The 20,363-nt window shown below is 46.2% G+C and overlaps 6 protein-coding genes across 6 annotated transcripts; 3 read left to right on the top strand and 3 right to left on the bottom strand.

Annotated features, from left to right (window-relative positions):
• Positions 1–1,113: 1,113 nt before the first annotated feature.
• Positions 1,114–3,494, top strand: N7506_000017 (DUF3435 domain-containing protein; the record flags this gene model as incomplete). Its single annotated transcript, XM_056949313.1, has 4 exons — positions 1,114–1,713; positions 1,772–2,094; positions 2,227–2,618; positions 2,674–3,494. The coding sequence occupies 4 exons, from the start codon at positions 1,114–1,116 to the stop codon at positions 3,492–3,494; spliced, it is 2,136 nt and encodes a 711-aa protein (XP_056815228.1).
• Positions 3,495–3,529: 35 nt separating this feature from the next.
• N7506_000016 (uncharacterized protein) lies at positions 3,530–3,834 on the top strand (the record flags this gene model as incomplete). Its single annotated transcript, XM_056949312.1, has 2 exons — positions 3,530–3,607; positions 3,628–3,834. 2 exons carry the CDS (start codon positions 3,530–3,532, stop codon positions 3,832–3,834), a joined length of 285 nt encoding a protein of 94 aa, XP_056815227.1.
• A 1,462-nt stretch (positions 3,835–5,296) lies between these two features.
• N7506_000015 (uncharacterized protein) lies at positions 5,297–6,385 on the bottom strand (the record flags this gene model as incomplete). The annotated part of the gene is made up of 5 exons (XM_056949311.1): positions 5,297–5,413; positions 5,456–5,670; positions 5,718–5,817; positions 5,871–6,158; positions 6,188–6,385. The coding sequence occupies 5 exons, from the start codon at positions 6,383–6,385 to the stop codon at positions 5,297–5,299; spliced, it is 918 nt and encodes a 305-aa protein (XP_056815226.1).
• A 1,471-nt stretch (positions 6,386–7,856) lies between these two features.
• Positions 7,857–8,607, bottom strand: N7506_000014 (uncharacterized protein; the record flags this gene model as incomplete). Its single annotated transcript, XM_056949310.1, is given in 2 exon segments — positions 7,857–8,510; positions 8,521–8,607. 2 exon segments carry the CDS (start codon positions 8,605–8,607, stop codon positions 7,857–7,859), a joined length of 741 nt encoding a protein of 246 aa, XP_056815225.1.
• A 1,374-nt stretch (positions 8,608–9,981) lies between these two features.
• Positions 9,982–10,521, top strand: N7506_000013 (uncharacterized protein; the record flags this gene model as incomplete). Its single annotated transcript, XM_056949309.1, has 1 exon — positions 9,982–10,521. One exon carries the CDS (start codon positions 9,982–9,984, stop codon positions 10,519–10,521), a length of 540 nt encoding a protein of 179 aa, XP_056815224.1.
• A 1,070-nt stretch (positions 10,522–11,591) lies between these two features.
• Positions 11,592–12,363, bottom strand: N7506_000012 (uncharacterized protein; the record flags this gene model as incomplete). Its single annotated transcript, XM_056949308.1, has 2 exons — positions 11,592–11,871; positions 11,936–12,363. The coding sequence occupies 2 exons, from the start codon at positions 12,361–12,363 to the stop codon at positions 11,592–11,594; spliced, it is 708 nt and encodes a 235-aa protein (XP_056815223.1).
• Positions 12,364–20,363: the final 8,000 nt, after the last annotated feature.

The following is a 20,363-nucleotide window of genomic DNA, read 5'->3' as shown; positions in this document are numbered from 1 at the left end:
ATAATAATAATACTATATTAAAACAACTAATTAACGCTTATATTAAAAATATATACCAGATTAATATTATATAAAATAATTAGACTTATTTTAATTAAAACTAGAGCTTTTCTTTTACTTTCTAATCTTATAAAAGAAATATAAAAGCTAAAAAAATCTCTTTATTCCTAATAATCAAAAAAAAAAGATCTATAATATCTAATCCCTATCTTCCTTCTACTAAATATATCACCTTATTTAAAGAAGATAAATACTTCTATTATAAAGAGTATAGTTATTTAAACTACAATTATCTTACTAAGTTAATCTTAACTATATCTACTGTTACTTTTGCTATCTAGTCTAACCCTCAAATTATTAAACTAAAAAAGTTAGATTTAGAAAATAATTAAATCTAGAGAAAGTCTCCTCCCTAGATCACAAACTACTTATAATCACGAAAAATAAAAAAGAGTTATTTTCACATTATAATTTCATAGTTAGTATATAAATATTAATAAATTCTTTTTACTTCTATATCTAAGTATTAATAGATAGTAAAATAAATACTTACTTAATAATTTATCTTTAAATAATAAAGAAACTATAGCAATATAATCTTAGAATCTAGAAATTAGACTAGTCTAGAGTAATTACTAGACATAAGAATGAGACGGTGAATGGGAGGCCAGAAACGGCCGCCTCGGGGGCCGTTTTAAGCCTTCCACTCACCGTTGTCGGGCTTGGCATCACGTGAATCTAAGCCCACGACCGACTCTCTCAACTGCCACCCATGCTTTCCGTTGGCTGTGCCTGGTGCCTGGGCCCGACCGAGACCACTCGCGCTATAGCAACCGCCGCCGCGACCCACCCTCAGCCATCCTCCTGAAGGAGAGGAACCAAGGATGGCTCCCCTCCTTGGTTCCCTTCTTCCCTCAGTTTTTATAAATATCGACTGCCATGGCCCCGACACAATGTTCTTTCTTGCTACCAAGCAACTCTTCCACTCTCAGGTCGGTCTCTTCGACGGCACGGCACTCAAGTGTGAAGAGAGAACCAGTCTCTACCATTTACTTGTTCTTTGACTTGCCTCGTTCCTTGTACCTTCTTTGATCGCATCCACCCCCTCCTGCCATGTCATTTGATGGTTCTGTTCCGTCCGACGAGAGCGATACTACCCCAGGCCATTCTGAGGTTTTTGCGGTCCACGCTTCCGACACTGATTCCTCCACCGAGCCCAGCGTCTTCGACTCAAGCAGCGAGTCCGAAGATGAGTCCGAAGATGAACTGGTATCGGAAGAGGAAGAGGAGCAACTTCCACCAGAATACTACCTCCACGAAGCCGAGTCTCTTGATGTCTCCCAGCTTCGACAGAAACGCTACAGCCCGAATACCCAAAGGCATTTGGATGATACGCAATATTTCTGGGACCAGTCAGAATTCACTACAAACTTCTACCTTGCTTGGTTCGCTGATTGTTCTAGGTTCTGCAAAGGCACGAAGCGCGATCCGGTGGAATGTTTGTTCTGGCTCTCTGATACCGAGGAGACGGTCCGCTTCCTCAAGGCTCTCTTCTCCTGGCGGTGTGACCAGCGACGGGGAAAGGATGGACGTCACACCGCGGGAGTGAATACCAAAAGCACGCTCGACGCATTTTGGAAGTGGTGGCATCTGATCTACAAGGCCGAGGTTGGACATGGCGTCAGCAAAGATATCCATGTTAAGATCCGTGACGTGAGATCCTGATTGAATATCTATATCGATAAAAATTGACCGGGCTGACTTTCAATAGGTGCTTGCGATAGTTGCAACAGAAAAAAGCCTTTCTCTGAAAGGTCGACCGAAAGTGACTATGTATGTCGAAGATGTGGCCGAGTTTGCACGAGTGGTTCTATCTACAACAGAAATGACCTTTCCTTGTGGCTGGTACCGGATACAACTCCTTCTTTTCTGCCAGCTAGCTGCTATCACCGGTAACCGTCCGGGGGCACTATTGAAACTTCGCTTCCAGGACCTCAAGTTGACATTAGTTCGAGATCCAAATGGTGGACGACCCCGACTGTTCATTTATTTGAGGCCGGAATTCACAAAAACATTTCTTGGCGGAAAAGAGTCGTAAGAATGTCCCCTGTCTTTTGCTTCCTTCCCTCTCCATTCAATTCACCCCTGATTTCCCTGCGCAATTCTGTATGCTGAAGTTCTTCCGCCAACGGACCCAGTCAAAGCTTGCTCACCATTTTGGAATAGGAACACGTTCCCAATTCCGGAAATCATCTTTGATCCCACCCTGGTTCTCAGTCCTCATGTTTTTCTGCTGGGTATGCTCTTCAGGATTGGTGCATTCAAAAGTCTGTCCAAAGACGGCCCTGTGATGGATTGCCCTGAGAAATTGTACCGTCTCCGGGTCCTCCATGGTCTTGGTGAGCAGGAACTAAAGCTAAAAGACGAAATTCTCGATCAAAATGTGTTTTGCCAAGCACTACGGGAGCCTGGTGGGATTCGAATTGCAACAGAAGAAAAACTTACCAAGGGATGGCTGAGTTACCGAATGAAACGAGGTGGTGAAATTACAGGTTTCGCGGAAGTCGCGAAGCCCTACTGCCTCCGATACGGCGCAGCAAAAGCGTTCAACGATAGCCGTGAGTGAGACATTTTGCATGATAGGATCCCAGGCTAATAATTCCCTTCAATCAGCGGATGTGTCCAGTGAACTACAGAACGTGATGCTGCAGCATGCCAGTATCGATACTTTTGTTCGGCACTACAGCGTGGGTATTCATGTAGATGCCCAGGCAATTGTACGGGGCATGCCCGCTCAGAAGCAGCTCATGCGGTTTGCCTCCTCGATGAGTCGGTCTATTGATCCCCGCAGACCATATCGGCTAGAGGATTCGAGCTGTATCAATGAAATTCCCCGTGTCCGCACTCTGGAAGAAAGGAAGCAGGCGCGGAAACAAGTTCGAGATGCTAAGAAGCGCACCTATGAAGATGCCCAGGCTGCATTGCAACGGGAGTTTGGTGATGATCTTTTGCGGAGGGACTCCCCTCATCTCGGAAAGATCCAGAAGCGACGGAAAGCTCAAGAGAAAAGTGTCAAAAAGTTGCGCCAAAAATTGGATCATGCAGACGAGCAGTATGATCGATCAGTCAAGCAACTACGGAACGAGAAAGGGCGACAACGGCACCGCTTGATTCGTGAGAACCTGGAGCGTTACAAGAACGAGCAGCCAGTGATCGACAGTGAACGCCAACTTTCCGGAAAGGTTGTTGACGAAGAAGTATTGGTTGCGCTGGAGCGAACAGGCTACATGACACCGCAGCATATGACAATTATCGACACTGTCCTGACGATGCCAGGTACGACGATTGAGAAAGAATATGAGCGTCGAATTGCTGCAATCAATGCAGTGATTGCGCTCTGTGATGCAGAAGAGGGTGCACCCTCGCGGTCTCGTGTCGCCCGAAAACGCTCCGCCGATGCTGGCGATATGCTACCGACTGCCCCCCCTGCCTAAAAGGCAGAATTCAACCCCTTCAGCTGAGAGCGACGATGCTTTTTCCAAAGCTATCGCTTCAGTTTGCGTCAAATCTCCAGCAGAGAGACCAACGATTTGCTTTATTTGCCTTGGTACCCCTAGACTGCCACAGAGCGAACGTCTGAGGATGTACAAGAACTCTGGATCTCTGAGCCGACACTTCGTCAGTAAGCATGTCAAGCCGTTTTCGAATGACATGCGCTGTGAGTGCTCTATTTGCGGGGAGAAGTTGGAGTCAAAGTCTATGCTATTGAACCATGCAGAAAGGGTGCATGGAACTGTCTCACGCTCTTCTAAAACAGCCCTTGGGCTGACATAGATACGAAATGGTCTCCGTTTTCTCACTTTGTGGAGGTGTAACCGGGGTTCAGGTTTGGGGGTGTAATATTATATATCTTAGTTGGGGTATCTTAGTTGGGGTCTATAGACCTGTTTAGCTTTTGTAGAGCGGGTCTTTGCGGTGTAAGAAGAATGATGGATTTTCGCTTCCAAAAATTGGGTCAATTCCGAGTAAAGGGTATTCTGTTGGTGTAAGGTACGGAGTATCACCACATGAATGAACCTCGTTTCTCATGTCATGGTTTTTAATTTTAATTTTATGATTGTAGTCGTATGAAGCATGTCTCACGCCAGGCTGTGTCAGTTTGCGTGAGGCCTCGAACTAGACGTAGGCCTTGTTGTTTATGGACTGACGGGGCGGGCCACCAGTCCATCTAGCTCTCCTATAGTGTAGTAGTATAGGTTTGCCTGTTATTTCCGAATCCTCTAAGCAGTCTTGTATTGCGAGTCCGAATCTTGAGACTGTAGCATGGCATCACAGCACAGGCTAGGTTGCAATCGACGAGTAAGACGGGAACCAGTCTTCAGGCGTCTGTGAACCGGCGATATACACTCCGCGCCTTACGGACAAAGCTCAGGCCCATCAACACCCTACCGGTGTTGAAAGCTTTGTTAGTCGGCATGGCACTATTACTGTATGTTACAGCGCGGTTCTTCCGGTATGGTAAAAATTACTATACAAAACATAAAGCGATGTTTAGTGGGTAACGAATAACCAAGTGTGACAATACCGTGCGGGGAACTCGAAAAATTTCCCCCATCGGAGTTGACACCCGGTTCTGCCACCGCTGAGCCAACCCTGAGCCTACCTGGAGCCAACCTGGAGCCAACCTGGAGCCAACCCTGAGCCTACCTGGAGCCAACCCTGAGCCTACCTGGAGCCTATTCAATCCGAGTACTACTTTTAGTCGTGTTCGTGTCTTATTCAGAAGACAGAAGATCGCCAACACAAATTTCTATATTCTTTGCTTCCTATTGGATTTGTGCAAGAATTTGTACAAGAATTACTACCTTTGCATGTTGTTCATATTAAGTCTAGATTTTCTTTCGATTTTATACCTGTAAGTAGCATAGACTGCAGTTATGATATATATTTGATTGCGACAAAACCCTGTGAGCTATTAGGAACAGAACGCTTGACGCGAAAAGTACGCCGTACGTAATGATCAATCTATCTTGGCACACGCTTATATGCTAGTGGAAAGTCAAAGTCCTATTCTAGTATCACAGCTTCTCGCCTTAGAAAGCGAGTCCTATTTTCTAGTCTTCGTTGCGGTCTTGCTTTGTGTTTGTGGGTTGCCAGAAAGAAATAAAATACCCTGATATGTAGCAAGAGAACTATAGGAGACGCATAGAACGTTGCACATTGGTGAAACCGTACAGATACGAGTATGATGAAAATCCGCTAGTATATAAGAGTCGTGTACTATATCCTTGTCTCTTTACTTTTGAGAATCGGGATTATACACGCAATTCAAACTACTGGAGAGTAGAGCTGCTCTTGTGAGAACGACTAGATCTTTGCTTGGGCGGTGCTTCCCCGTCAACAGAGGTTGCTGCTGGAAATTAGCATTATATGATACCTTTCTGGGAGAACTTACATTTCTCAGAGACTTGATTGATCCTGCTGTCTCGGTAGCGGACAGAAAACCTACAGCGGCAGAATCGATTGGCCATCGCTCTAGATTAATCACGCTAATAACGTCTTGATCTTTGTCATATTTCTGTATGAGCCGTATTGTGATCGAAGGAAGGGCTGCAATATATGCGGCTTTAGATTGCTTTGGTGTGTAATCTATATAAAGGTCCAAACTTGCTGCGAAGTGTTAGTCCGATAATGCAAGGATTCGGCTACTAATAAACCTATCTTGATGATTCTGTCAATGCCAAACAATATATTATCATAGTTTAATGATTGGTGGGTAAGGTTAAACGTAGATAAATAAGAGACACCGTCGAGGATCTAAAGAGTTAGAATAGCTCATCGAAAGGACATGAGGGACAAATCTGGCTTACGATGGATCCCAATTCTGTCTCGTTGGGATAAACGGATGAAAAAGCGACAACATGTGCGAGCGTTAGCGGCAAATCATCCACTAAGAAGAACGCGAGATCTTCGTGTATGTAGTATTCGTGTAATGAAAGAACGTTCCTGTGTTCCAGACGTCCGAATCTGTATATCAGTTTTTGAGCATTCTCTTTCGTATATGTCCGGATTGTTACCATGCGAGACGGCCGGGTGCGGCGTGTGGTAATGGTGACTTTGCCAGCAATTTCATATGTAATGACTTCCCGATAGGTATCCTACGGCGATTCCTGTCTTACAATCAAACGGATGCAATGTTTTCCAAACCACACAAGTGGGGTAGACAAAGGCTCTTGGGAGGCCCTGTGACGACCTTCTTTTTGCTGTGGCAGTGAGGCCTAGTTAGTTTCGTGGTGGCCGTCGTATGACTCTTGCAAGTAGTGGGGGCCGATATTGAAATGGGGAGCTGAGATTGAGCATTGATAGTGTTAAGGTCATATATCATGTTGTCTTTGAATGGGTTGGATGATATTATGACGGGAGTCTGTTTTTTCCTGATCTAATACTTGCAAGAATCAAGATAGGAAGTGAAAATCAAATCATTTATACGCGCGGTGTTGAGGTTTGGACTTTCGTCAATGAGAGGAGATGAGAGCTTTGACTGATTGTCAAAAGAAGAGGCTTATGAGTCATGGGGCTTATATAGAAATAGCTATCCGCATGTATAACCTTTGCGACTATTATGTGCTATTTAGCCTTTATGAAAATGAGTCTCGAGCTAATTGAGGACTTCCATACAAATGGGCACATGACCACATTGCTCAGCATAGTGGCTCTTTAACTCAAATTCCTTAGGATCTTGTTTCCCATAAAAGCGCTTTCCGGTAATAGGAGGCTGTTCACCAATGAAACCTAGGATTCAAATTACTGACAGCGCAACAAAAAAAAAAAAAAAAAAAAAAAAAAAGACGCAAACTGTCAAAGAAGCCAGAGTCTGCGGCAACTTCTTTGTAATGATGGCTTTATTCACCTTGTTTGCTCTATGACATGTTCATGTCCACGAGCGCACAGGATCAAACATAAGACGGTTATTACAGTATTTGGTGGGCTCGGGGAATGATAAACTTGCTAGTCATTTTTGCGCTGCGCAATAGTAGTTCTATTTATGTGCCTATTAATGATAACTTGCGGCTTATGTGCGACCAGGGTCTAATTAAAGACGCAACAGCTATATTCGATAGATGAAGAGAGAAAGTTAGATGGACTTGGTTATGGTCATGTATTATTTTGGCTTGGAAGCCTGCTTTTCAGCACGGCGAGTCGTCTTCACATGGTTCTCCGACTAGTACTGCTACGGCTGCTCTGGGTCTCGACGCTCTAAGCTTTCCTGTCTTACCAATACTAGACTCTAGTTGATAGGTGATGTCTTATTTGTCCATCTGAATTAAGGTGCTGGTACTTAGGAATAGAGAGATCGCAAAATAGCCTCGAGTTGTAAGGTCTAGTAGTCACGAACGGATTAGCAGAATGGCGCAAATGTCTTAGTTCTTGTAGATGGTATAACGCAAACCATTGCAGGGCTGCAAGTGATGTAGGTCGAGTAGCCCAAAGAGTGGCTGGCTGTGGTATTCGAGGTGATTTGGCTTTTGAAAATATCATTGCTTTATCATTCTAATGCCTGGTCTATCTGGTACATTCTGTGTGATCTTTCTAATATCTATTGTATTTAGTGGAGATAAAGATGCACCTGGCTTTCACATATTTTTGCTTGTCGAGAGGACTTACAATATATACAGGATAACGTCCAACCCATCTTCGTGCCTGAAAGGATTCTATCCATGACTGTCAATCGAAGTTCAGCACGTTCTTAAATATACCGATTCTTGGTTCCCCAACATTTTGTTTGATTTTCAATTTTCAAGGACCAGTGATTTTATCCGAATATAGCGAGCTAGGTTAGAAAAACAGAAAGCTCCTCAATCATATAGCCGCTCCTTATATACAGCAGCACATTGCCGGCACTTCTCTCCTGGCTGTGTTGGTGCGGGATCAAGATCGGAGACAGTCCCAGGTTCTACCTCTTTCCTCGCGATGATCTCTTTGTATCTGCTCTGTAATAATCGTGTGGCAAGATACATAGTGGCCCACTCCCTGGAGGAAATGGTGTCGGAGACTAAGATACGGTCGGATAGTATTTGTAGGTATTGAATTGTGTCGTTGACTATTTCAATACTAACTGTTGTAAGGTTTAAGGGACTCTTTCGATGCATCTCTTGTGAATTATCCGGTTTTTGAGAGATGGAGTACGAATGTCGGCGTTGTTTTCGAGGGAGGGATGAGGACTTAGCCGCTCTCTTCTTTGCGATTAGTGGGGGAAAGTCGGGATTTTCAGTCTTGATGGCGATTGGAGGTAACGTGTAAGACCCTGGGCTAGCAAGAGAGGGAGCAACAGAAGTAGCGACCTCTGTAGCTACAGATGTGGTGGACTGGTCAACAGCCGGCTGTAGAACCTGGCTTATGTGTCCGCGATTCCTATGGGTAAATTGGCTAACGACGCGACGGAAATTTTCCGCTGATTCATTGCCTCCATGAAATAGATTGTTAGCCGATGGATTCATTGAGAAAGGAATCTAAGATGACGATATCAGTTTGCCATATAAGTCCATTGTGCTCTTCTTTGTCTGGGGTATTGGACCTTTCTGATACCTTTGGCAGCTCATGATCCATGATGATTGCTTGGTCTTTCTAGTGATGGACGGTGCTGCATCGGCAACTAACTGAAACAAAAGAAAGGCATAGAATCATCCAACATGAAATATATATCCGCTATCAGTTTTTCGCTGGTTACTAATATCAGTGCCGGCTCCCAGGAGGATTGCGGATGTTGATATTTTGCCTCAATGTCGGTCGAATCATCCCATGTTTTAATCCGATTGCCATATTCACGTGTTTCCCGACCCACCAATTGATTTGAAGCGCATTCTCGGGAGCAACCTGGCTGCCAGATTAGAGTTGGTCATGAATAGAAACATGCGGAAGGGAGTTGTATTCCGATATCTCGGAGACTACTATTGCGTCACGGTTCAGCCGTCTAAAGAAAGCCACAGTATATAAAAAAGACAAACAGTGGAGACTTTATTATGCTTCCAGGAGTACTGGGGCTTCATGGTATCCTCGACAATACCCCGCTAGTAACACGCTGGTATGATACCACCCGTATGATGTTTTCAGATCACTGTGCTTCCAGCAGCACTGGGCCTTTGGACTCTTCCACAATAGCTTGTCAATATCGTGTTGATACATTCGCTGAGTGTTCTCCGATAACCATCTTTGAGGATGTAAGGGTGGTGAATAACGTGAGAAAGTTGATGTCAACGTTTACATCAACGTTGAACATAGACACCACTGAACACCAACAGCATATGGGGGTTTCGCCCATAGGACTATCCACTTGAGCCATGTTAATTACCTAACTACTAGCATGACTTCGTTAATTTTCCCGGTTCAAAATTGATTCTTGATCGGCCGCGTTGGTTCACCGAACAGTAAGGGGTGCCTCATGGTTGGAAGCAGATCCTGAGCTAGCTGGCAACAAATCCAGAAAACTAAACAGAAACAGTGGAGAATCGAATTTGCCTTCCTGTGGAAGGGTTCGGAAGTTTGTCAATCAATAGCAAATAATATTTCCCTCAAGGTAAAAAGACCAAGGCAAAATCTGTCTGTATCTGAACGTTTCCTGGGATCACTATTTGGCTTGAGATATGTTATGCACAAAAGATCGCCCGTCTTGGAGATGATGATATTATACTGGCCCCATTTCACAGGACGGTAAATCCTAGGAATACACGGGGTCATTCCTAGAGCTGCTTTACTACCAAGGATCGGAGACGGGTTCCGAGGCCCTAGATCTCAAGGATAGAAATGGCATTCTACTAGGAACATTCTTACCGAGAAAAGCGCATAGCACATATAAACTCACGGCACCCTGAGGTATTCACGTGCTTCATCTTTTTGCCTCATTGTTTACTTCCTCACCTATAACCCTGAACAGAACCAAACTCACCTTCCTGTTATCAATTCAACTGTTTCTACGGACACAAAATGCCGCTAAAAACTACCGGGGATGTGATTCGAATGCGTCTCGCCATCCCTTTCCTTGCCATCACTTGGCTGGCCCTCGCCGGTCTCAGTTCGGCCACTGTACGCTTTGCGGTCATCCTACAAGACCGCGCAAAATCCGACCTCGCTCCCTCAAGCAACTCCATTCTGGACATCACGTTCGAAACCCTCATGGACAACATCGTCGTGGGCATGGTGATCGTGGCCCTCATCGCAGCGTCGTTTTCCATCTTCGGGATCACCCTTGTGATCCACCCAAAATGCCTGCGCGAAGACCGCAAGTATCGACTCTACTACGTCTGTACTCAACTCGTCGTCGGCTTTATCGTTCTATCCTTGGGGGGCTATGTTGCCAGCCACGTTCACGGTTTTCGGACATCATTTGGGTTATTTGCCAGCGAGGGCTATTTCCCATACTACAAGATTATGTATTATGGAGCCGTTGGCCAGGCGGCTTTCGGAGTTTTGGCGGTCATTATGTCTCTCGTGCCTTTTACCATATGCGCCTTACGCGGACACTAGCAGAGTGCGCACACGGACCTATAAAACAGGCACAGAGGGTTCCATCGTCCTCCTAAGATAAGGGTGAGGAACGAGTCGACCGGATTTACGAAAAAAGGCAGTCACAGGATTTGATGATGATTTTGAAAAATGAGAGAGGTGGAATCCAAAATCATTAGAGGTGCGATGAAAACGGTAAAGGAATGCACTCTACTGCAAAATTGGTGAGATAATTTACCAATTGAATTTCTTGATTGAAACCAAAGCATGTTCATCGCTTGATCTGACTAGCTAACTAATCGTGGCCAATATTGGAGCAGTATGCTGGGTGGCTTGATGTAGCAAGCAGGTGATGGTTGACGACCTGCTCTGCGCAAATATCCATCAACCCTGGTGGCCATCAAGGTTTCAAAAGCCGACCCGACAATAATGCGAGCTGCCCAGGGATCACATAGCCCCAGGAACTCGTACGTAACCTCTAGAATCTCCATTTCCACCCTCACAAAATCAGTCACGCCCCTGTTGACAGCCCTATCGGCCCTGGGAATGCAAATACTGGCCCTGGGAGCTCTCTTGCTCCCAGGGGCTTGAGTGCGGTTTCTGGGGGCATATGCGCCGCTGCTAGAAGCCATATAGCCTCCAGGAAGCCTAAAGGAGCTTCTGAGGCTTAATGCCCTCCCCTCGGGGAACCAAAGTCATGTTCCTGTTGACAGATTCACCAACTCCTGGAACCTCAAGTGCGTGTTGGAGCACCTGTTTTGATGGTATTGTTTTGTCATCCTGATACGCACTATTCATGCATTAGGGTTAGACCTGTATCTATATTACTGGATTGTGACCCACACAACTCCACAACAATACAACCAATATACCCATGCTACAACACAGACAGCCGCGGGCCCGCCACCGTCTCTAGAGGCAATAAGGTTTGAGGGTTATCTGGTGCTAACACCATTTTATTGGCATTCGTATCTTCTCAGGCGGAAATCATGATCAAAATGAACTTATCATTGGCGTTATGTTTTCTGCGTTCGGGCGTATGAATAGTACAGTAGATAGATAACCAGAGGTTGACTGAGTGAAAGCATAGATCATCTAGAGGGAAAGGTAAAGCGTATGCTCCCATGATACTCTGCGGCTTGGACACCGTGGTTTTCCCCGCGGAAGCTCACACGCATGTCCTCAAATCTTGCCGCAAGATGGGGTTCCTGAATTCTCTTCAAAAGATCAAGAACTGCCTGAGAGTGATATATGGCCGGACTGGGTGGCTCCAATTCCTTCGCATACTGGGCTCTTTTGTTTTCCACTTGCTCGCTGGCTTCCATGACTTTCTGCTGTTGTTTGAATACCCACCCCCTGTCATCATAATCCCTAGAACGCCGATCTTGTTAGAATACTCAAACTGCCAATATTGAAAAGTTGAATTGAAACATACCTAACAGTGGCGCCATACACACATTGAAGAGCCAAGTTGCAGGCGTCGAGTTGCTCATGTAGAGACGAGACCGCCAGCGGAGTAGATTTGAAGTCGTAGCATTCTGCGATGCAGCAGTACAGAAGTGAATAGACAGCTGTTTTAACTCCGTTTTCCAGAGATCCCCACTGTTCAGAGTCGACTTCTCTGATTTCCAGAAGAAGGCTACGCAGGCGCTCCACAGCCCCAACAATTTGGCTGTTCTGAGACGCTGCGCCCTGCACCATGTCTAAGCATCTTTCAGCTTTGTTCAAAGCCTGATACAAAGGTAGTTTGAAACCCGCAATGAGCGAATGAGTGACTGAAATCGGGTCGGTACACGTATAAATATTACCGTGGTTGACTCCCACCTGGAAGTATTGGTTGTTTGAAGTAAAATCGAACGACATTGTCAAATGAGAGGACAGGCTGTTGGATTCTGTTGTCAAGAAATGGTAGACCGGTCAGTGGAAGAAATGGGTCGGGCGATATCACGGATAGCAAATATGCAAAGGGTAGGACGGGGTACCTGTATTTATGTGTTTACACCTGCGGCCTTGGTTCCGGGTCAAGTTTCTCCCACAGGATGCACTGATATGGCTATTTGCAGCGAGTAATCCGATACCACAAGATATGATGTAAGTTCCTATAAAGAAAGCGCTCCTGGGAGCTTAGGTAATTCCGGGAGCCGGTTTACGTCCAAGACATTGGATAAATTTCGCGGGGCCGTTGACCAACCATCCGTTTGTGTAAGCATGCACCAACGAAGTGTTTGTGAAGAGTTCAAAACAGGGACTTTGGATGTAACATACCCCCACAAAGCGTACGTACCCTGTAATTCTATCCATTTTCACTATCAAGGATTGGGCATGTTTCTGTCAATGTTACTATTTATGCTAGGATCACGCATCTTGGCACTGGGAGTTCTCTCGCTCCCGGAAGCCTCTGGAACGTTTCTGGGGACATATGCGCCGCTTCTAGGAGCCCTATAGCCCCCAGGAAGCCCAACGTAACTTCTGGGGCCTTGTACCTCCACCGCGGGGAAACCAAAGTCATGTTCCTGCTGACAGTTTTATCAAGTCCTGGGACATCAAGATCGGTTCCCGGGGCTATGGCTAAGCCTTCTGGAAGTGGTCGAATGTCTCAGAATTTGTACGTAGGTCTGGTGAAAGCTTTTTGCGAGTTAACAACCTACCCTGGGAGGCAGAAGGTTGACTCCAGGATTCAGAGATACGGCCCTAGGAATACAACGGCTCCTGGGCCCAGGCAATGGGTTCCCCAAAACAATTTCGTATTTATTTAGGAGCTTATGTCAGGGATGCGGTTGCTTGGGCTTTACCACCAGGCTAACAGGCCAAAAAGGCACAATGTTTAATCAGCGACCAAACACCCAAGCTACTATATATGCTCGATCTCTGACAGCGTAGAGTGAAGATCCCGGGAGCAGATTAGTTTACTAGGATAAGGAAGTAGCTCCAGGAGCTAAAGCCTAGTTCCCAGGTGATACGCCGCTCCTATTAATGATTTTGTGGTTTCCAGGATCAAAGTTTATCGGCCCTGGGGATGATGGCTTGGCCCTAGGAGCAAGGTAGCTCCCAGGGGCTTCAGTGCGGTTTCTGGGGGTAAAGAGGCAGCTTCTGGAAGCCACATAGCCCCCAGGAAGTTAGTTCAACGTGGCTTCTGGGGTTCTGTGTCTCCACCCCGGGGAACCAAAGTCATGTTCCTGTTGACAGTCTTAATAATTCCTGAAATCTCAAGCACGGTTCCTGGGGCCAAAACTGGCCTTCCAGGAGTAATTGAATGACGGAGATTTGTGCGCAGGTCTAGTGAAGGTGTCATGTGAGGGCTTCCCGCGACCTCAGAGGGCAGAATATTGACTCTAGGGTCCAGAAGTGGGGTCCCAGGAGCATAACAGCTCCTGGGACCAGCCAATGTGTTCCCAAAACCATTTTGTATTCAATCATGATTGCATAGTGGAGATCCCAGGGGTAACTTAGAACTCGGGATCCTGGAAACAGGAATTGGCCCCAGGAGCTAAAGAGGAGTTCCCAAAATATAAACAGCCCCTAGAATTGCTTTTGGCGTTTCTAGGATCAATTTAGTAGTTCCCAGAGTCAGATTAACAATGGTTGTTGATCAATATAGATGAGCTTGTTTTATTACGTCGTGAGGCGGTACGGATAGAGTTGTCGAGACTCGCCAGCCGACCCGCGAGCTGTTTTTCTGCCAACACGGTCCGTCTTCGCCCTCCACAAGGCTCATGAGCTCGCTGTCGGCATTACTTTGGTCGCCACCGTTAGGTATAGGCGCTTTTGATCTACTAGCACTCGGCTTCCAGCTACGACATCTAGACTTAAGCAAACTCTCGATGGGATTTTTAGGCTCATTTACATTTCGTACTTGCAAATCTGAATCAGTCGCGTAGTGCTTGGAGTGAAACGATCAGGATTTCATTCATCCGGTTGCTAAGCTTGCCCCAAAACTTCATTCTCTGTTGATGGTGCGAATTAGGCCTCGCCAAAACCCGCCCACCGCCCAAACCCGCCCGCGAAAACCCAGCCCATGGGCCGGGTTGGGTCTTAGTCAGCAAACCCATGGGCGGGTTGTCATCCGGGAAACCCAACCCAAGACCCAAATGGGTACCCGCGATTACCCAAAAAAGCAAAAAAAGCTGACTGATCATTTTACACTAAGTTATGCAGTAATTTTCGATTATCTAATTGTTTCGATGGCGTAACTACTAGCTTCTAGCTGTGAATATTTGGAAAGGAACATGAAGGGCTTGAAGAAATCAAATTGGCTAATTATAAAGACTAGTATACCTCGTAACCTCGCAGTCTGCTGGAGGGCATTGTTACCCGACCAGAAGATCTCTTCTGGCTTCTATCACTCAATTGCATGATTGGAGGCGGAAGTAAATCTGCTTCGTCGTAATCAACCACGTCTTCCTCCACACTCTCTTCTTCTTGTTCAGGTTCGTGAATATGTCTGTGTATAGAGCTCCGGCCGGTCTCTACCACCGTACACTCCACTTGGTATGTCTCCTCTGGCTCAGAGTTACCCTCGAGATTCTCGCTCTCTTCAATCTCCTCATTGTCGCTGATCGGCTCTGCATCCTCTTCGATTGCCTTCAACGCTTCATCCTCTTCAAGTGCCTCTTGGCTCTCGCTCTCCAACGGTTTCTCCAGACGAATCAATTGCTGTCCCTCTAGTGTGAGCTTTTCTGAGCACATGTACATCATCAAGTCTTGAATGGTCCCTTCGTGAAGAGACCCTCGGCGATAATGACAAATGTCTCGTGCGCTATTGAAGAGCCTTTCTACACCCGCGCCGGTGGCAGGGACTGAAAGCAAGTCTCGTGCGAGCCTAGACAGCACTGGGAATTCGCGCTCGTGTTCTTTCCAATAAAGTCGCGGCGACACAGGGACATTGGCTATTCGAGGTCAGTCAGTTGTTCCAGTGTGTTGTACTGATTGCTCGTGCCTTCGCGAAGATACTGGTCCACTTCGTCATACTCTACTCCTTCATGGAAAATCGATGCACCAGGTGGCTCGAGTAGCCGATCAAGCTCTGTGCTATGCGAATTGGAAGATCGCTGGACCGTACGGAATAGCAACTCGGGGTTCTGCTGCTGATACTGTGTGAAAGATGCTCTCAAATATTCACAGTACCTTTTTGACGTATCTTCATGGCAAGTTGAGTACTCTCGAGCATCAAAAGCACTCAGTTTATACTGAGGAGCAAGTAATGTTCCAGTGCCATAGAGAAAACCGTGGTCGCGGTAGGTTTTTTCGTAGTACTCTTTCAGCTTCTGCCTCGCCACAAGCAACGCGCCATACATGTCTTTCTTCCAGGGTGTTGTCTTTCTCTTCAATCTTCGATTCGACCGTTCGATATGCTCCAGTAGTTTCCTATACACAAGGAACACACTATGGATTGTGACGTCTCTGGTCTTCATCAGAGCCATGGTGAACTGAAAAAACGGTTTGGTCAAATGAACGAGGTAGTCAATTTGCCTCCATTCAACGTCGGTAACCTTGAGCTGCGAGTATTCATGATCGCAGCAGTATTTGTCGATTACATTTCTCAGCCGGCGTGCTCGGCGAAGCATCAAAAAAGGTTGAATTCCAGCGTGTCTGAACGTCATGTAACGGAAAAAGCCGAGTACCACCTGATTGGAGGCATAAAAAAGCATCACGCCGTTGTGGGCTTGCGTTGACAAAGATCGCAAAGGATCGAATCTAATGCTGTCAGTGCTCTGAGTATATTGAAAAAGTGAATATCTTGGCTCACCTTTGTCAGTGTATGAGCCACGTCTCCATAGTTGATCGAATCCTTCAACCCGTGGGCTTGGGTGTCGGACCAAAAGGCTCTGACTTCTTTATTCTTAGGTGCTGCCCTGATATGTCCCAGTAGCTGTTTCAGGCAAAGCTGGATCACATGAGCCATGCAGGGAACCCGGACTATTGATTCCCTGGAGCTAATAGCTCCGATAGAGAGCAGTCTCTCTTGCAAGGCGCGTATCATGGTGTCGTTGTTGGTAGCGTTGTCTGTAGTAACGCTAAAAATACGATCGAGAAGTTTTCGTTCCTCCAGTAACCGGTGCAAAACATCACTAAGGTTGTTGCCTGTATGAGGACCGTGCAACGGCTCAAAGCCGAGGAGCATTTCCCTATAGTTCCAATCTTTGTCGATGAAATAAACCGTGATTGCCATGAATGCCTGCTGAAATGGACTGGTCCAACAATCTAAAGCGAGGGAAACCTTGGCATCTTCAGGCAGATCTTGTAACTGTAACTCTTGCTGGCAATTGACTGCATCCCGGAGCCGTCTCCGCAGGGTCTTCGCTGACGGGAGTTCCAATTCTCCGGGACCAGAATATAAAAGGCTGAGTAGCCTCTGAAACACCGGGTTCTCCACCGTCTGGAAAGGCAAACGAAGACACGTAATTGTCTTCAATATCTGCTCCTCGATTTGAAATGTTGTCACTCTGTGGACACTGGGTGAGTCTCTCGTGAAATGGTTCTGCAAAGAATCCGAAATCAATGACTGATTAAATCCCTTTTTCTTCCCTTTACGACAAGTATTAGACTTTTTGTGTCTACTCATGGCGCTTGTCCCATTCCCTTTATACTGTGGATGATCAAGCACAGTGAGACAAGCCTGGCAGATGACTCGAGGACGCCCAGAATCAATATCAGCCACCTGGTCAAAGTGTTTCCACACATCAGCGTGACGCGATCCGGTGGACCATTTGATCTGGGATTGGCCTTCTCCGTTCAGCTTTTGGCCGTACTCTGTTTCCTTCCACCATTCAAGAAACTCTGTCTCTAGATGCGACTCGTACGCAATCCATTTCTTTCTGTGCTGAGGTCCCACACGTCGGAGTGTCGCTGGAGGTCTTCGAGTAGTTATGTCGTAGGTTTTGCGGGGTCCTGTCAAAGGCTGCGGTCCATCTTAGTATACATGTAGGTAGCGCCGCAACACTCAGAGGCTAGTGGAAGGGACCATTTTCTTACGGAGGATTGAATGTCAGAATCCAAGAAGCCGTCAGATGACGGCTCAATGGAGAGCAGTGGACTGAAAGGCCGATGTATTGATCGCGATGATGAGGAAGAAGACGCCATACTGAAGTAAAAGGCCACTGGTATTGGAAGAAGGGGGGATTTTTTTTCATCTTGAGTACTTGATTGTGGATTTTGTTCCAGTCGCGTCGTGCGTTTGGATCTATCTATTCCTGAGTCGCGTAAAACCCGCGGGTACCCAAAACCCAACCCAACCCAACCCAACCCGCCCGGAGATGAATACGACTTTGGGAGGACACTGAGAAGGTCCAAATCACTGATTTTAAATGATCGAACTAAGGATAATATTTTTGAGCTCACTCGAAAGATTCTCAATTGATGAATTTACATAAAATCATCAATGTGGCCTGTAATCCCTTCAGATGTGTAAAGCAGGGCGATGGGGGCAGTGATCTACTTGTAGAGAATATATATTTCCAGGTCGATGGCGTTCATTGTTTCAGTGTAATATCCACTCAAAAGCGTGACAGAAATAAATGACCAAAATTACACTAGATGACTAATCAAGTTTATCCACGATTTATGCATGTTTTTGGGTATTTTGGGCAACCCGCGGGTACCCGCCAAGAGCCCATGGGCGGGTTCATCAAAGCCAAAACCCGCGGTGGGTTGCCCATGGGCGGGTAAGGAAATTGAAAACCCAACCCAAACCCGCGTTTGGCGAGGTCTAGTGCGAATGCCGCGGTCTGGTCACGTGATGTCGCGTGCGTCAGACTCTGCATCGCTAATTTTCTTTTCTCACTCGCTGCGAAGGATGATCAATTACGCTGAGTGGAATTCAGTCGTGCCGATCGGCGAAGCGGTGCAGAGGTAGATGGGTCTCGCGGTAGATGAGCCCCTGCCACTCTCGCTGAGCGACGCAGCCCACTCTGCTCAACTAACACCCGTGGGGATCCCACTGATCGCTAAGACAGCTGACTCTAGCGAGGTTCGTTTGGTGCTAAATGTCCAACGGTGATAGGCTCTCTATCGATTAATGGTTCGCTTGCCGAGAGGACTTGGAGTAGACGAATCAAGGCGTCCAGACTTCCTTCGTTTCAACTACATTTATCAGCATCCCGATATTATAGAATTAAGAGATTTATACTAATCATATATAGCATAACGTGCTAAAGCCTGTCCGTCGCTTTTCCAACTACTCTTTCACGTAGGATAGATAGTAATATGCTTGGTATCGATCGCAACGTAGGATCACGTATTTGTTTGCTTGTTCCTCGTCCTCGGCTAAATAAAATACACAGTGAATCTCGTCGATATCTTTACTCAAGCTGAGATTCTGCAACGACAAGTTCTGGATACCGGCCTAGATATTAATGACCGAGATTAGGATAGCAGGTTGAGCCGTCGAAACGTATCATGGTATACTATTGGTTCATAGTATTTCGGTAGTTACAAAGGGATCGATTGACTGCTCTGGCCCGGGGCTAGTTGGTAGAGGTACTAGCGGGCCTTGTCTAAGCTCGTGAAAGAGTGATTAATTAGTGTGGTCTGATTCTACTAGACGTCTTTTTGAGGCTAATAATGTCTAACGCTAGCACGGATACACAGTGGATAGAGTGGCAACTCTAGAGTTATAAGGCACTCGCGCCTGGTTGCGGATAGCTGCTTTATACCACTACTGGCTAACTTGTTCGGCCTGTCGTTGCCGGTGCCATCTTGTGTAGAGGAATTCTTTAGTAATAGTGCAGAGCTTAGATTACAAGTTTAAAATGTCAAACGGCTCTCTAACGAGAATATTCAATCTTCGGTGGCCTATCTTGGTGTCTTCAAGTTTGATCGAGTTTTTGCACAAAGCGTCTTTCTTCGTCATTCCGCAACAAGAGCTAGGACCGCCATTGGGGCTGACTTCTATCTCATAAACAACGAATGGATTCCAAGGTAGCGTGGTGGACATTGATGCGATCTTCAAGGCAGAAAATTTCTTGGATTGTTGGTGATGTTGGGCATTATCTGCGGCGTTCCCTCGCTAGCTTTATATGCTATCGCCATAGGCTTCTTATATACGTTGGTGCGTGACTGCTGGCTGCTGGCTCCTGGCATGGGACGCCTTCGTTGAAAGAATGGATGTGTCGAAGCATGCATTCGGATGCAGTATGCGCCAGTATGCGACCGCTTAGTGGCCTGCGTGAAGGAATATCATTCCTGATCACAGCTGCAATTAGCTGCACTTGTGGCTGTAGATTGCGACGATTATGCATTGGCACAAGCATTGGCTATTGTAGTTGGCGGTATCGTTTGGCAAAATTGGGAGTTGCCTCTATACATTTCGGAGTGCAGGTAGGTTGTGATTTGCTTCAACGCTTGTGGCGCTAGATGCGAGAAGTGGGTACCCAGATATATTCGGGCTCCAGGGGCCATTGACACGATACTAGGAATCGTTTTGGTGTTCCCAGGAGCTAGACTTAGGAGATTCTCTAACCCAGCGTAGACGTTGTCCATGCTTTGATGCTGCCCCATTATTTCGCAATAGTATTGAAAAATACTGTACTAATTCTCACTTTCACCATAAAAGTCAATTAGCGTAGTCAGCTTTTCAACTTCAGCACTTTGCATTTTTGGCCAAATGGCGTAGAGGTCAAACTCAAGCATCCATGAAGTGTCACATATGATCCACGCGACCGACGTGCTGTTTTCGGGAGCTTTCTAACGCATTCCCAGGAGCTATTCAATGAAGTTACACCAGAGGATTCGTGACCAATATATAAAGGTCAACCGCTTCGCCAGACACGCCAGATTAAAAGTTCATCGAATCCACAATTGCCGCCTTTTCGTTGCCTTCAATATTCACAACTCTTGAGCATTCAGCTTTGCTCTAATCTTTTACA

Source organism: Penicillium brevicompactum (genome assembly GCF_028827555.1).
Source record: "Penicillium brevicompactum strain IBT 35665 chromosome Unknown utg000001l_segment0_segment0, whole genome shotgun sequence".
Lineage (NCBI taxonomy): Eukaryota > Fungi > Ascomycota > Eurotiomycetes > Eurotiales > Aspergillaceae > Penicillium > Penicillium brevicompactum.
The sequence above is the reverse complement of the archived record's forward strand: the minus strand, read 5'-3'. Positions and strand labels throughout refer to the sequence as shown.